We start from the raw sequence: 17,002 nt of genomic DNA, 5'->3' as shown, positions 1-17,002 counted from the left end.
AGTGTGAACAGTAAGGCCCCATGATCAGACCTGAAGTGGGCCAGAAAGAGAACAGTGTCCTCTTTCAGGTGTACAGACCAGCATAGACCATGTGAACACAAAAAGAACAGAGTCCCTTTTCTTTTTTTTGTCCCACTTCTTGGTCCACTTGAAGAGGATCTCGTATTTCTCAAAGGTGATTTCAAATTAAATTAGTGTCACGATTTCGCTGGCCTATATCGCTTTGTGGGTCCTTTTCAAGAGGAAAGAGTATAAATTGTACATGAAACTGAACAGTAATGTCATAGGACATCGGAATACTGTATATGGTAAACCATATACACCCCTACCCCCATTTCTGCCTTATTTTTTAAAGAGACACTACAGAGACACAAAAGGCAGGAAAGAGATTGAATGACATTATACAAAGAACCCTGGGTCGAACCTGGGCTAGCAGCATGAAGAGCTTTATTTAATATACTATTAAATCATGGTGGATAACAGCTGGACTATTGAAAAATGACTATAAATGTCACTCAATACATTCACTTTTTATTTTAATCATTGAATGTTTAAACCATATATTATAGACTATAACAGTGTTCACCTTTTTCAGATTGTATCAACTGAGTTGATCCCAGTGAATCGTTATGTAATAATACTTATTGATAGAGTACAATAAGGGTTTACACTTCCAAGGTAGCATGAAAATGAAATGAATCAAAGAGTTACTGCCACAATTTAATAGAAATAGAAATCAACTCAAATAGAAATTAAACTAACTTAAAGTATATTGTGTACTTGCAAACTAAATAGATAACGATTTGAAGATATACAAGTACCGTATATTGTGTAGCCTACTTGCAAAACTAAATAGATAACAAAGATATACTATAAAGAATTATTATTATTTTACATTAATATTTTTACTATTACTTTGTATTAGTTTACTTTGTAGTATTTTACCCTTGAATCTTAGTTGTATCTTCTGGTGTCAGGAAAGACACAGCCGAGATAGTTAGAGTAGACTGTAGAGAGATGCAATTTATTTAAATACATTGAGTGTAAATTGTAATTGTAATTGTAATTGTAATTGTAATTGTAATTGTAATTGTAATTCTACTCCAAGAATCTCTGCTGTATATTTTCTGACATCAGTCGTCAGTCAGTCAGTCTGTCTTTCTGTCTGTATGTTGTTTTAAACTTTAAAGCGTCTTTGTGTCCTATGTATTGTAAATATAATATAATTTTGTCTCAATAAAGTATATAAATATATATAAATACATTTAAATAAATAAATAGGGAATGAAAATAACTTATACTTGGCACCTAAAAACACAAAACGGTGCCCGTGTGTGTGTGTGTGTGTGTGTGTGTGTGTGTGTGTGTGTGTGTGTGTGTGTGCGCGTGCGTGCGTATAAATGACCGGATACAGTAGGCGGGCTCTGGTGACCGTGGCTCTGCTCATTGGGTATAATGTCTATGTGCTCGCTGTTGATGCTGTTGCTTGCTGACGGAGGTCTGTCTGGCCAGGCTAGCCGGGTTGCCTTGTCTGCTTATCATAAGCGACTACTGGTCTAAAACAACATACACAATGTTTGGCTGACATGGGGGCCAGTTTCAAATTGCAGCCGTCCGTAGGTGCTCTTTGAAGGTTTCTTCGTCTGCACCTCAAACTTTGTCAAAGGCTACTATACTTGGCCTCACTCCCAGAACACACCTCACCCCTGCTGCCCATTTTTATAAGCTGGAATGGCTTAGGGTTGACGACAGAGTACAGCATCTTGCAATGGGCCTGCCTGTCTACAAAATTCGCTACAACACCAACCATGTCTAAATACTTCCTAAATGTCAACGAAGTCCACACAGACAAAGCCAGAGGAAGTTCAACAAACCACATGCAACCCAGATTCGCCTCAAAAAAGGGATTAAATTAATTTAGCTCCTATGCCACTAAAATGTGGAACGCCCTACCAACAGCCATTAAGAAATGTGAATCCCTTGACTCCTTCAAAACCGCTCTCAAAAAGCACCTATACGGTCCGGACGGCTGAAATTCCAAAATGTCTGGCCCCCGTAAAAATATGTTTTTTTTAAAAGTGCCCATACCGTACGTTTTTCCCTTTTTACATGATGATTTTCTGTTTTTCATAGAAGTGTATATTTGTCTTTAAATGTTCAGATGAATTGAAAATGGAGGACCCTAAACAAACTCAATCAATTCAATCAATCAAACAAACAATTAACTGACTGTGCCTTTCTTTTTGCAAACTGGTAATAAAGTATTCAATCAATCAATCAATCAATCAATGATTCTTTGACTATATAGAAGTGCCTATTTGTACGTCTCTAAATGTTTTGATGAATTGAAGTGTAATGCTTAATTGGGTAGTCCACTCAGACAACAGTCTTTGTATTGAGTTTGTGCTTGAAATGTACTGTAATTCTGCAAACTGTTAATAAATCTTTCAATCAATCAATCAATCAATCAATCAATCAACACGCCTGTTGTAATCAATTTATTCTCCCTTCCAAGTCTAATTGCTTCTTTTGGGCTTTTACTTTCGTAGACCCACAAACCCTATACCTAAACTTAACCCCAGTATGCCTAAACGTATTTCTAACCTTATTCTCAGTAAAACCAAATAAATAATATAAGAACCCTCGGAGTCGGACCGAGCGGTCGGCCGGCTTGAGGTCGGCGGAAAAATCGAGGGGCGAGATGGTTTAGGGGCAACCGTACAGTACCTGATACCCCCACTGACCCCCCAGTGTCCTAGTTACGTGTTTCTCTCGTGAAATTTCAAATCTGGCAACATGATTGCTGGCTACGCGAGCACTACGCGAGACTAGTCGACTATTCAGAGCGAGCGTGACCGCGAGACTAGCGGAGAAAGACGAACCAGACGGAGGAGACAGGACGAAAAGTTCCGAACCATCAACATGCTATGCCCCCCCCCTCCCCCCATTTTCAACATGGCTGCCGTATCTACTCTCTCAAGTAACGCTCAGATTGGGGACTGAACTCGAATCTTATCGTCTAGTGCCTCTTGCTTTGTGTACAGTTGGATGCTAAGTACCAGATGCACGTGTGATTTCCTCTGGTTTTGCTTAGTGGAATTATACATTCACCAATCACTTGTTTCCACTGGGCCTTTCACCCCAAAACAACCAACCAGCTGCCAGTCAGTTGTAACAGTGTCAACCATTTCCAGAATTGCAATGGTTTGAGGAGGTCCACTCAGTTTCTCACCTTCTTCATGAACAATGTGTGAAAACTGCGCCGAGCTGGTGGAGGTTTTAAATGAAAGTAAGTAACCAAACAGAGTTTTATTTATGTGGAAGTGGGCGATGCTAAGCTAGCTTGCTTACTGTTAGCACAGTAGTGGACTGGACACTATAACAGCTTCATAGCATGTTAGCTTGGCTAGCTAAACATTATAAACTTTATGAGTGTTGGTGCTTGATTTGTTTTGCTTAGCGTTCGGTTTATTTTTCCATCCGCTGCCTGTCGCCTGTTGTGTATGTTGTTGTGTCTGTTGGAAGTGAATGCCAAATGTCATAATTTCAGCAGCAGCACAATGCCAGTCAGTCTGTCCGTTTCGGGGCCTGGTCTGCTGCCTTTCTGTCAGAATCCTCCACGCCGGGACAACCTCGCCAGTTCGCTTTACAAACAACGTTGTTGTGTATGGTTGTCAGGTTGTCAGGTTGTGTTTGCGTGGTTGTGGTGGTGGTGTGTGAGTCCAGTCAGCCATTCTTGTGTACTCTTGAAGTCTTCTCTTACTTCTCGGGGTGTGAATTATAACGTGGTTGCATTGCCTTGTCTGCCTGCCTTGCATGGATGGACTATAACTGAGGGAAGTTAGCAGGCTAGTTAGCTGTAGCGCAAGCCTGCTGCTGCTGCTGTGACTTTTTGTTTGATTTGTTTGTCAGGTTCAGTGTGCAGTCAGTGCACCGGCTGGCTGCAGCTGTCCACTTCACCTAGTACTGCATCCTTTGTTTCGTGTTGTGCGGCCACATGTACACTATTTGCAAACAGTTTGCTGTTTGTCAATACATACCTGGCTACCGGTATACTACCCAACCACATTTCATCACATAGCTCAGTGAACTATAACATGTTATATCGGGGGGAAACAAAAGATACACCCCAATATAGTGTGTATGTACAGTATGTGTGTGTGTGTGTGTGTGTGTGGTGTGTGAGCTCCATGTGGACGCATGGATCGAGAGGGGGGGGGGGGGGGGCGGGGGAGTTATAAGTTATTCTAGAGCTTTATTCGTTTAATGAATCAAGTGTACAAAAGTTGGTGAAACATTTCATCATACTCAAACTTTTCTGCGCACTTTGTTTTACGAAACCACTTTTTTAACTTAAGTTCGGGTTGTGGGTGGTGGTGGTCAAGAATAACTTGCAATTAAATACCATTGTCACAGTTCTATAAAATGGTCGCAGTTGGATTATTATTATTATTTTGGTTGAGCATCAGCAGCAGCCCTCCAGCAGTCCACCCTGGTAGTTGAAGCTGCGTGATCACAGCTGCAAACGACGCTCACACACATAACACAAGATGACACGATGGCTATTAGATCTTTTTGGGCCTTGATTCTTGATTCTTGTGGAATTATTTGCATTGCTTGCGATATTGTGGCTATTAAATACACCAAAGCACATCCCCATCAGTCTGTAGAGCTAACATTTGCTCTAATAAATAAATACAAGTTCACTAACAACAAGGCCATGTAGCCCAACCAAATCCCTGCAGTGGAATCATGAACAAATAATTATATTATTACACTGTCATTCACCATTTTATTCAATAGTGTCTGACATTCTCTCTATACATCTATGATCCATTCCCTTTGTCTGTCAGGAACTTCTGTCTCAAATTCCTATACTAACAAGTCAAAGCGCTTCAAATTGGATGTATAGAAATATCCAGAGAGACATTGAAGGAGTCGTTAACCATTCACTAAGTTACTACCATGGAATGACTGAGGCAATCTTCTAAGGGAAGTTGAGTTGACTGTTGAGTTTTTTTCTTTTGCATTTACAGAAACATGACTGTTCTGGAACACACATATGACATATCCATCACAATTATGTAGCCTACTAGTGGAAAAAAGTGCCCATAAGTCGTTTGGTCCCTTCCTACATGAAACACACTGACAATTAAAATTGTTTTTACTAACTTTGGGTACCCAGAAAAGCGCTATATAAATGTTATATAATATTATTATATTATTGTTGTTTTCCTGTAAAGTCGCTTAAATATTCATAGTTGCGTGTTGCTTTAGTTTGGGCTTGTTTCTGAAGTGTAGTTATTATTTGTCTTGATTTCAAGATTATTTTAGAAAATAGCTGATGTAGGTCTACTAATAGTGGTGAAACTGGTCGCTTCTTTTGGGCTTGTTTTCATAGACCTGGTCGCTTGTTTCACTCACAGAATTTTGCACCAAATCACACATAACATTTTTGCCTAGCTTTGATTTGGAGTTGATCGATTTGAATAGGAGTTGAGATTGATGTTATCTAGTTCAAATGTGTGACGGGCAAATGTCTCTGCATTTAGGCCTGTTTCTGCACCAGTAGTCAAATATGACGAGTGTTGCTGTTGTGTGATCCATGGCTACACCAGTAGCAGACTAGAGGTCCACTCTACAGTGGAGTATTTACCCCCTTCATCACTACCACACATATATTGACGGCTAGTCGGCTACCGAGGTGGGCAATAAATGATAGAACATGCTCAGTTCTTCAACGGTATCTGTGCAGTGGAGAGCTGGCTTAACTTTTTCAGTGCCAAGGTGCCCACCACCACCACCACCACCACCACCAGGCAGTTAACCTAGACCACTGGGTACTTGGTGCGTCTTGGAAAGTCTCGTGACCCGAGGTTAGGTGCTTCTCTTGAATCTAGGGGGACTCGTTGTAGCGTGCATGCGTGTGCAGCCGTGCACCGTTCTGTTTCGTACCTACGAGTGCACGGCACATTTATTTTGGTACCACAGTGTTGTACTGCGGTCTATGAGCATGATACCACTGGTGATCGATGAGTCGATTACCACAGCGGCTGGGTCGGTATGGGGGTGTGGTGGCCGGTGGACAGCTGAAGTAACCTTTCCGTGCCACGGTGCAAGGACCCCCAAATTGATGTATTTGGCCGTGGACACCAATCAGAAAATGTTCTAGGGACCCCTAGAAGAGAAGATTTGTGCAAAAAATTATCAACATTATTCCAAACATTTTTGAACACTTTCGAGATTGTGAGCCACTGTTCTAAATCCTAAGAGTTTTCTGAAAAAACTATAGCTTAACTCTAAAATGAAATTATGTTTTCCCAGTTTCAATGGGTTAATAGTACACAAGTTGCTGGTTCTCTTTCCCCTGGAGAAGGTTGTGTTGAGATACCCATGAGTAAACACAAACTAAAGGCCTATTCATACTCCAGTTTTAGGTGATAACGTGAGTAAAAACAGAGATGTGTTTGGGTGAGTGGTGAGTCGCTTACCACTGCGGCATGACGTCATGTCGTTTTCGATGGTCATCTTATCACCTAAAACTGGACTATGAATAGGCCTCAAGGTAGTAGTGAATGGGAATTGTAATTTGTGTCACCATTACACAGAAATATACCAATTCAGGATGGAAAGCCCTTTTGGTGTTTTGACCCTTCAAGACGGGAACCCCTTTGGGGGTTCTTGTTATGTACAGTACTGAGTATACAATTTTTGTAATGTTTGAATAGTTTTTTTTCTTCAGAAAACTCAGGAAGTCAGGAAGAATTTAGAAAGAGTTTTCGGTCCTACTCCTAAATGGGTGAGGAGAAATAGAGTACACTTAGTCCACTGTCAGAAATGTCAACATGTCTGAGGCAGATTATGTCAAAGCATGTTGGAGATTCATGGGGGATAAAGTGACCAAAATCTGGTACAAAAATAGAATATTTAAAGTAAACTGTACAATTTATACAACTTACAATTATAGTCTCATATGTTGTTTAGCTACAACATAATCTGTCTGTCACTCAGTTGTTGTGACAACAGGCCTTTGTCTTAAAGTATAAAAAGTAGTATTGGATTGTTTTTTGTGTGAATGTGTTTTGGAACTGTCCGCTCTCAGCAGTGACAAGTTAACCCTCCAACTCTTGGGAGAGTGACAGGCCCATTGGGCTTTCTCTTGGTAACCCTTGACCTCTAATTTGCTATAGTTGCATCATGTGTGTGCTGTTTGTCTGTGTGGTAGAGACTAGAGAGACGGATTAGTACAATATGCCAGCAAATTCCTCTCAACACGTTACCTCCTGTTACACAAGGTGGGATTGTGAGGCCAGTGCCAGTCAAATGCGCGAAATACCACAGTAGAAGAAGAGATCCTTGGCAACCAGGAAGTGCAGTTTTTACAGTAGGCTACAATAATGTTTCAAGTTTACACACATACAAATACATTTCACAAACACATTATTTAGAACACACCCAAATCCTATTACGGCGTACATGTTCAATTATTAAATCAAAGCAAACGGCATAAACAATATTAGTTTGGCTCTTCTACAAAAATAAAACGTACAGTTCTCTTGTATCATACCGTACTTGTATGTATTATTTTCCACCACGGAGTAACCTCGCATCAGACTAAAACGGCAGGTTACAACACTTTTTGTTGTTTTTCTTCTTTGTAATTATTTGTTTGGCCCAAAATGTTGTTTGTTGTCATGATTTGTCACAACTCGAGTTGGCTTTTTCCGTGGCGTAATCGTCTTTAAAGAAATACTTTTTGAAATGTCTATGAGGAATTCACTTCTGGTCCTAGCGTTGTCATGAAAGGGGGCGGGACTGCGACGCTCTATATATTCAGTGATTTTGAAAAAAAAAACCTGGTTCGCTAGGAGTGCCAAAGAGTCACCTCCTTCTCCAGAAGTCAGTCCTGTGATACATGAACGCGCTTAGCTTTATGGCTACTAGCTAGCTTTTACCATCGCACATTTGCCGTCATATTAGCTAAATATGGCATTCAAAAATTATGTAACGAAAATCTTAGTTATGTTGCATGATTGCAAAATCACACTCTACTCCCGTGGTCTCTAAGGCCTGGTCCCTACGGGATGCTCTAAAGTCTAAACTTCGGCCAAATGCTCACAGAGAGATCCATATGGGACTCGGGAGTACATTATATATACATGTGGGTCTAATATAAAATGCACCCCAGGTTACAACGTCTTGCAATAAAAAATACTGTTCTATTAAATGTCTTTTTTTTAATGCAAACATTGGGGTAGCCTAATATTTAGAGCAGCTGGTTGCCTAGGGACAAGACTCGTTTTGTTGACTCTTTGGGCTGTATTTTGCATGTCTTAAGTACCAGGTCTTATTACCTAACTTGAGTAAACTAAAGACCTGGAGGCGTGATCAATGCCATTTGGCTATTCTGAGTGGCCAAAGAGCATTGATCACGCCTCCAGGTCTTTAGTTTACTCAAGTTAGGGAATAAGACCTGGTACTTAAGACACGCAAAATACAGCCCTTAGTCTCAGAGGTTGACATTGCTCCAGTTGTCATATAGACTGGCAGCCTCTCCTATTGGAGGCCAGAATACCACTGTCTGACTCATCACACTTGTTCATCACACGTGACTAGAATCATCTCATCTTCCACACTTTTCATCATTCTGCTCACAAAGTTATCTTTTGATGTAGCCTACTTGTGATTGTGAACCTATATCTATCTATCTATAGCTATCTATCTATCGGTCTATCATCATACTAAATTCGTCCATAAATTGGCCCCCGTACACCAAATGTCTACACACGCAAGCATACACTACAGGTTTATCAGCAGTCTTTTTGTGTTACTCACGAAACGGCATACAGAGACTGTATTGTTGTTGGAGTCAAACATGACGAGCAGAAGGCTGAAGATGTATGTGTGAAACAGAAATATTTTAATGGAAATTAATTAATTCTCTGTACAAAAATTGTAAGTAGGCCAGGATGTAGACCCACAGACCCCCCCCCCATCTTAAAATAAAATGTTTTTCAAAAATAGCAGATCTACAAGCTCATACAGTTGTACATTTCCCTAAAGGCCAAACCTCATGTTTTATGTACTACTTTGTAAAAAACTAAAAGTAACACTATTTCTCTCTTGACGTACTAAGATGATTTATAGGACTTGTGGGAAAGTGGCCTATTATTGACTTTAAGCAACTAATAAACAAGGGATGATTACATGGTAATAATGCGTCAAGTGAAACAGGCGCTGTCTCCGTTGTCTCCCCCGTCGTTTCCCCCCCATATTATTATTATTATTTTAGTATAGTGTAAGTGTTTGTTTCTCTGTCACAACCTCGCGGCCGTTGCGGTGCAGGCGACATTGGCAGAGTTCCGCAATTCGCATGCTGTCTCCGTTGTCCCCCTAAAGCAGGGGTGGGCAACCGGGATAGGTTATTGCTATTTTTTAATTGGAATCCTGAAAAGTAACCTTTTTATTGAATTTCAAATGCATTTAGTTATAGTTATGTTGTTTATGAACTGTTAACATTCTACAGTGGACACAAAAATAACATTTTTATACTACATTGACATTCATACATTCATTCATACATACATTATTGAGACATGCATTTGCATATTATAGCCTATGTTTTGTAGTTATTTGGCAGATTAGTTTGGAACAAGGGGGCAACAGTGGAAAGATCATAAATATTTTAATCAGCAGCGTTAAGGCCCTTGAACACAGAGTCTGCTGCACTTCATTTTATTGGTCAATCAGTTGTTAAAGCATCTGAGAAATAAGCACAGCAAGTCTGACAATTATCTCCTGCTGTAGCTATTCATTCGCCATACAGAGAGCTTCTATGTATAGTGCAGCCAAAACAGCGAACGGGGCTGAAGATGCAGGGAGGAAAATTTTCAGCATCCATCCACAGCCAATTGTGGCCTGGGCAGATACATTTGACCACCCCACGAGGCCACATTGATGGCACACTTTTTGAAGTGACATTTCTACATGTATTAGGAAAATTGTATAAATGGCATATTTCAATTAACACATCATTCAATATGCATTTTAGTTGACGTGGAGACATTATTTGCCATGAAAACCCTGAACTCACTACTATTGACTGCTTGTGATCTACTGTATGTGTAAATGATATATCAATTTGTTCAGCTAAATGCCTAATCGTGCATCTGGTGTGTGGTCACACAACAAATGCCAAATAATATGTAACGTTACGTAACGTGAGGCAGACATTTTCCGTTTCTGGTCAGTGTGGCTGTGAACACTCAATAAATGAAGTGTATTTATATTGTACTCTGAGCCTGAGCCCATGAACATTTTCATGTCATGGACCACTAATATTCTATATATATATATATATTTACTATATATATTTTTGCTGTTCATATATTCAGAACGGGTAAGGACTAGTAGGTTTAATTTTAGAATACAGATTGGAACTACTGTTTCTGTTGTTCCCTTATGCCATCATAGAATTCAAGCAATATTGATATTCCTTGTCTTAGGCCTTTTCTATTTTGTGTGCATATGTATGCACCTTTTGTGCACAGACTCTGCATGTAGGTTTCCATATATCCATTTATATTGTTTAACAACCAGGCCAGTGGAAGTGGTCTTGGCACAAATTTAAAAAATCCCTGACATAGTGAATACACAAAAAGATGCAGTTACTGTGCCGGTCACGTCATGACTCCTCGATAAGCATTGAAGTTCACAGGACCAGATGCCTTGCTGTAGGTCTCGGTGACTAACAACCGTGTGTTCTTTCCTCAGTATCGGATGCAGAAGGCAGTGAAGGAGGTCTACAGCTGAAGAAGGAGCATGCTTTACGAGTATTCAGCTACATCAGCTCATGGACACAGAGGTCAGTGGCTTCCCTTTCATGTGTTACACCGTTTATCACTGTTTCTGATGTGCTTAGCAGAAGTGGAGCACCAGCAGCACACTGTACAGCAACAGTGTACAACAATGTATTGCCACTGCTAGAATGGCATGATATTTTGTCATCAAAATAACACACACACACACACACACACACACACACAAACAGGATGTAAGAAATTGCTTAGTGCTCCTTTTTAACTAAAAGTAAAAAACATACGCACACCATAATGGAACTGAAGTAGGTTACTACTACATTGAACCAAAGCAAAACGGCTTCTGAGGACGACCTAGAGAGACTGCTTCAGATTACAAAATGAATGCTGAATTCATTCCTCACTGACAACGCAACAATTCACTTTTCATCGACAACCCGCTTCATTACATAAGCCGTATGAATAGCCCAGTGTAATCTTGGAACAGTTATTATCAGTAGTCTGCTCCTCAGTTTCCTAATTGCTGGCCATTGTGTAAACTCTCTGCCTGAATACCAGAAGGCTAATATCTCTAGCCTAGGGGGAATTCCCTTTACAGGGTTTCCTGCAGGGGTAAAAATATGTAGTCTAGGTACTACTGGAGGTGGGTCCATGTGCCTGCACACACCGGGTGTGTACAATATGGACCGCATTTATACCTCAATATTTGAGCCAAATATCATAGTGGTTGTTCAGCTTCAGACCCAGTACAGTACATACATACATTTATATATCGCCTTTTTAAGTACCCAAGGACGCTTGACCCTCAGACTGTGTGTGTGTGTGTGTGTGTGTGTGTGTGTGTGTGTGTGTGTGATGCCATTGACAATAAAAGGAGTCTTTGCGTCATGTGTCTGAGCAAATCGACATGTTACGTCATGATGATAAGAGCTCTCTTCACACGGGTGTGATTTTTGTAAATGATATGCCATAATGTATTAACATGCAGGAATATATGTATGCATCATCAGAGAGTATTGGACACGTCAATGAGGTGCTTTAACTAGAGTTAAAGCTGCTATAAGCAATAATGTGTCAAAAATGTAATGACCTTTTTTACTTTTTATTTTTTTGTATTCAGATTCAGCAATTAGTAAAACGCTCCCAATGAGTTTTTGTCTCTGACTCATCTAGGGGCCACAGTCCTATCGTAATAGGTTCTAAATGGGGATGCACGATATAATCGGTAGCATAATCGGAATCAGCCATATCGGATTATCGGCCATAAAAATGCCATATCGCTATCAGAATGGTCTCACAATAATGCAGATTATTTAATTGGTTTTCACCAGCAAAATGTAAATGAAAAACTTAAAAATGCATCAATGTAATCTGTATAATATCAGAATTGGTATCGGCAGTTATGACCCTGCAAATAATCGGAGATCGGTCATAATTTCATAATCGTGCACACCTAGTTCTAAATATGCCCTAAGGACGGATCAGAAATTAAGCCTCTCTTTGCAGGGTGCTATGATTGAGCAGGTTAAAGAAGTTAAACTGCTGGGTGTCATTATTGACAACTCTGTCATGGTCCACTCAGATCAATAATACAGTGGTGAGAATGAGTAACGGCATCTATGCCATTAGAACGAGTGCTCATCTGCTAACTAATACAACACTTAGACTAGTCATACAATATCTAGTTCGGTCAAATCTGGACTACTGTCCTGTTATCTGGTCTAGTGCATAAAAGCAAGACCTTGGTAGACTTCAGCTTGCTCAGAACAAAGCAGCAAGACACTTCACTGCTCTGTCAGGACTCAGGACTAGTGTGGATGCTATGCGTGCCAGGCTGTCATGGATGAGGGTGAATGAAAGACTGGCATACAGCCTTATTCTGTTTTAAAAAAATGTGCATTCCTCACAGAAACCCTTCAGTTTGTCTTTCTACAGCTATTACCTGCAAATGAGAGACATGATTATAATACTAGACGAGCACTAAATGGTCACTTTACTTCCCCTCTGCCCAAAACCCCCCACATTTGACTCTAACAAGAAATACTTTTTGTTTCAAAAGGAAACTTAAGGCAGCAATAGTCATTATATTAGATTAGGTTGTTTTGACGGACAAATTGTCTTTCTTTTCTTTTTTTTACTGTTAATGTAAATTTGGTTCTAAGTTTGTGTGTTTGTTCACGGTGCCGAGTCTGCTGACCAATTCAGTCTTGGTGCAGACAATTTATTTTATTTACTTTATTTAGCCAATAATGTCATTAGTATAGAAATTCTGTAGAAAACCACCCAACAGCCAGGGTCAAATACTCAAAATCCACTATAATCTATTACGGCATGGCTTAGTAGGAGGCTATATATCTGTCTGTCCGGGGCTAATCTCCCACAGGACAGATGGCATATTTTTTCATACATGTTTTATATTTCTTGAAATAATTAAAGTGAATATGATAATGGAAGTCAATTGAGGTCGGATCGGGCTGGAAGCTTGTCCAATTGTGGAGTCAAACGTCCCAGAGATGACTCAAGTTACAAACCAATATAAAGTCCCAAATACACATGGGACACATGCCCTTATTATACCGTGTCTTGTTTGACAGAGCATGGTTCTTATTGTTGTATGCAGAGCAGGTTGCAAGGTTACACCAGTCACCAAGCACCAACCTGAGGTTGGTATATTTTGGCTGCTGCCAAAAAATATGTGTATCTGTATCTGCTCTGCTCCATTTGTCACATAGGCGTGTTCGCAGCATCAATCAAAAGTTTGATGAGTTCCATTACTAATACAACTTCTCTGTTTGGCTGGTTTATCTAATCTAGTATTGGATGATCAGTCTCTTCAGCGAGAGACTAGGTTATTGGAGGCCAGGGCAATAAGTAATAACTGATTAAGTAATGAGCCCCTTTTTTATTTTTAGCTTGGTAGGTTGTTTTTCATCTATGTTAATTGCGTGTGTGTGTGTGTGTGTGGGGGGGGTGTGGGTGTGGGTGTGTGTGTGGGTGGATGGTGAAGGAGCCTTGAGGAGGCGTTGACCTTAATGCAGTGTGATTTCTCATGCAAAAGTGCTGACATAGCCATAAAGTTATTTAGAAGCAGTCCTTGCTTGTGTGCTGTGTATTTGATAGATAATGGCTCCATTTTCAATTTCATACCATATAATTGGATATTGTTATTATCCCACATAAGTAATTGAAAAAGAGAGAATACACTAGTACTACACATACTTTGTAGAGTGTGACAAGAAGTTACATTCTGGCTCTCGTTTGTTATGCCTGCTGTCTTTCGATATACAATAGATAAGAACTTTGATGTTTTTTCCTCCCATTAAGACAGAGCCAAGGAAGAGGTATTGGATTGAAGTTTACTAACTTGACTAAGTTTCCAAGTCCTCACTAGGACACAAGATGGAACACAAGCAATTTTGTCAGTGGAGAGACTCCACTGACTGCACTAGACTAAATATGAGATATGTATATTATATTTGCAACGGCAATAAATACAGTACTTGTGTTTTCAAGTACATGACAACACGTCACACGAGTAGGCTATTAAACTGTCAGGTGTGTGCATGACATGAGCGCAACAGTTGCTTCACGTCACTTGCATCAGACAGAATTGAAGCTGATTTCCTGCTTTTTATGTTGTCTTTCTGATCTGTTTTACCCTGCTATGGGCAAGCTGGTAACATACAGTAGGTTAACATTGGCTTCCATGTACACAATCTTTGACTTCTTCTCATTTGCACCTCTCCACCCTGTCCTCAGGCAATGTCTCTGCTGCTTCAAGGAATACAAGCACCTGGAGGTGTTCAACCAGCTGGTGTACGCCCTCATCAACCTGGTCATCGCGCAGGTCAGCACCCTGAGGGACCGCCTCTGCACCATCCACGCCCACGAGGGAGGTGGCGGGGTTCGGACCGAAGGGGCCGCTGACTCCGAATGGAACGCAAGCACGGCTATAACCGGGTCACTCCCCCAGCCTTCCTCACCTGGGGAGGACGAGCCTGTCAACGTGGAGAGGGACTCTGCCGAGGAGGACACTGATGCCCCCGACTTGAACCAGAACAAGGTTCAGGGCGCGAGCAGCAAGCCAAGTCATGTCCAAGTCGAGGCTCTTGGCAGGCCCGGTGACAGCGGGAGTGGGTCGGAGGGTGACGATGCCGCGGCTGTTGCTAGCAGCAGCGCCGGCGTGGACAGCCAGGACCCCTTCAGCTCCTGGAGTACAGAGGAGAGGGAGAAGCTTTTGCTGTGTGCTGCTAAGATCTTCCAGATCCAGTTTCCTCTCTATACGGCCTATAAACACAACACACACCCCACTATAGAGGTAAAGATGCTATGGGGTGTCCTCGTTGAGAACCAGTGTTCTATACATACAGGGGTGAGAAACTAATGCCAGGCCAACGGTCGTAAAGGTTGGCCTGGCATTAGCCCCTCCTATGTCCAGTTTTTTTTGTAAACACAAACTTTGTCCTAACATAAACATTAAAGGCCATTGATAAAACCTGCAAAGCCCGTCCGTAGCTCCGTCACTCCGAACCCTGCCCATACCTGTTTTTCATTGTACATTTTTTGGTCAATGAAAAACAGGAGAAATATTTGGGAATGTCAATATATGGCCATATTTATTGTGACGGTCATGTGTGGTTGCCGAGACATGGGTCACACTTGCAAATGAACCAAGTTGGAATGACCAGTTTTATGTCATTGTGAATAGGCCTATAGGACGGCTTGCGCCCCTCAAAAATAATGCTAAGGCACGTTTTGTATTTACATTCTTTGCTATGTAAAATATCGGATATTGACAAATTAATATATCGGATTGGAATGGAAAAAACCTGTATTGTTGCATCCCTATCAAATTCAGCAGAATACCGCCCAATACCTGTTGATACTTATTCCAGGTTCTTTTCTGAAATGTAGTGAAATGTGGAACTCTTTAGTCCATGGGTTTTCAACTGGTGGTCCGTGGACCACTGGTGGTCCGTGAAGGTATTGCATGTGGTCCCTGACCATGCATTTACTATGTAGGAAAGTGTAGATTTAATTGTATTATTTTATCGACCACTAGTTGAGAAACAATGCACTAAATGACCTGGTGAAATATGATGACGTGTCAATCTTGGCAGTTACTGGGACATCAAGAACTTCCACAGAAAAGGGAGTTAGCATCTCAAAGGAAACCGTACCGGATTACCTGGTTGAGTCACCATTATAAGGAAATGTGCCGCTAATCAATCAATGTCATGTCTGTGTGCTCACTCATACATACATAGCAATGAAGAGCATCGTGAGTTTAATATGGAAGGTTAATTTCCCCCACACCACGCCCATATCACCCCTCCCAACACAGCTGTGGTACCCAGATTGATTCTCACTCAGGGTGGTGGTCCCTGGTTCATAATCAGTTGAAAACCCTTGCTTTAGATTTGCCAAGCGTTGCCATGGTATTTTTCTGTCTTTGAATGAAATTGGGTTTTGTTGTCCACCGTTTTAGCAGGTGATGACTGCTGCAAGTCACCAGCTATTTCATTAACAGCCAAATGAGTCTAGAAATGATCAATCGTATTATGATAATTGTTATAAACTAAAGGATAAGTACTTCTGAGTGCTTTTATCTGTAATTATACTGTTATAACCAGATTATAATGCAGTATAATAAGTATCTATAATGCATTATAGACCTGGGCTTCATTTTAAGTGTTAGTGATGCGTGTATTTGATTAGTGTTAGTTGTTAGTTGACAAAGTTGTAACCATTGTTTACTTGAAACGTGTCTCATATTTTGTCTTCCTGTTTGTTTCCAGGACATATCTGCTCATGAAAGCAATATCCTCGGCTCCTTCTGCGACATGAACGTAAGCTTTTCACCTCCCACTTTTTACTGTATATTTTGCTGTTTAACCCCCACATAATCTGCAATGACAAGATGAGGTCTTAATAAAAACGAATAATAAAGTACATGGACCGAATTGGGAAAGAAATAATTTATATGCTCTGCTCTCCTCACTTGGAATAGCCTTCAAAAATAAATTGTCTCTCTGCCTGATTCTAAAGCTATTATAAGTAGAGCCTGACTGATGTCCGCTTTTAGGGTCTGATCTAGATTTTGTCCTAGACAATGATTACAGATGTTTTGACCGATATTTTAACAGTGTTAGTTCACCAGAGCCTTGACAAAATACGTTTTGATG

General features: G+C 40.7%; 1 protein-coding gene across 2 annotated transcripts in view; it reads left to right on the top strand.

The window, feature by feature from the left end:
- The first annotated feature begins 2,949 nt into the window (after positions 1 to 2,949).
- usp34 (ubiquitin specific peptidase 34) overlaps positions 2,950 to 17,002 on the top strand; it is a 67,144-nt gene continuing 53,091 nt past the window's right edge. For both annotated transcript variants that reach the window (XM_080760243.1, XM_080760242.1), the window contains exons 1-4: positions 2,950 to 3,289; positions 10,774 to 10,864; positions 14,577 to 15,135; positions 16,616 to 16,666. In XM_080760243.1, the coding sequence (XP_080616369.1) occupies positions 3,247 to 3,289; positions 10,774 to 10,864; positions 14,577 to 15,135; positions 16,616 to 16,666 (744 nt within the window). In that variant the 5' untranslated portion in view covers positions 2,950 to 3,246. The remainder of the gene's footprint in view (positions 3,290 to 10,773; positions 10,865 to 14,576; positions 15,136 to 16,615; positions 16,667 to 17,002) is intronic.

This window comes from Protomyctophum bolini (genome assembly GCF_963924005.1).
Source record: "Protomyctophum bolini genome assembly, chromosome: 3".
Classification (NCBI taxonomy): domain Eukaryota; kingdom Metazoa; phylum Chordata; class Actinopteri; order Myctophiformes; family Myctophidae; genus Protomyctophum; species Protomyctophum bolini.
Note: the sequence above shows the minus strand (reverse complement) of the source record. Positions and strands in the feature narration are given on the sequence as shown.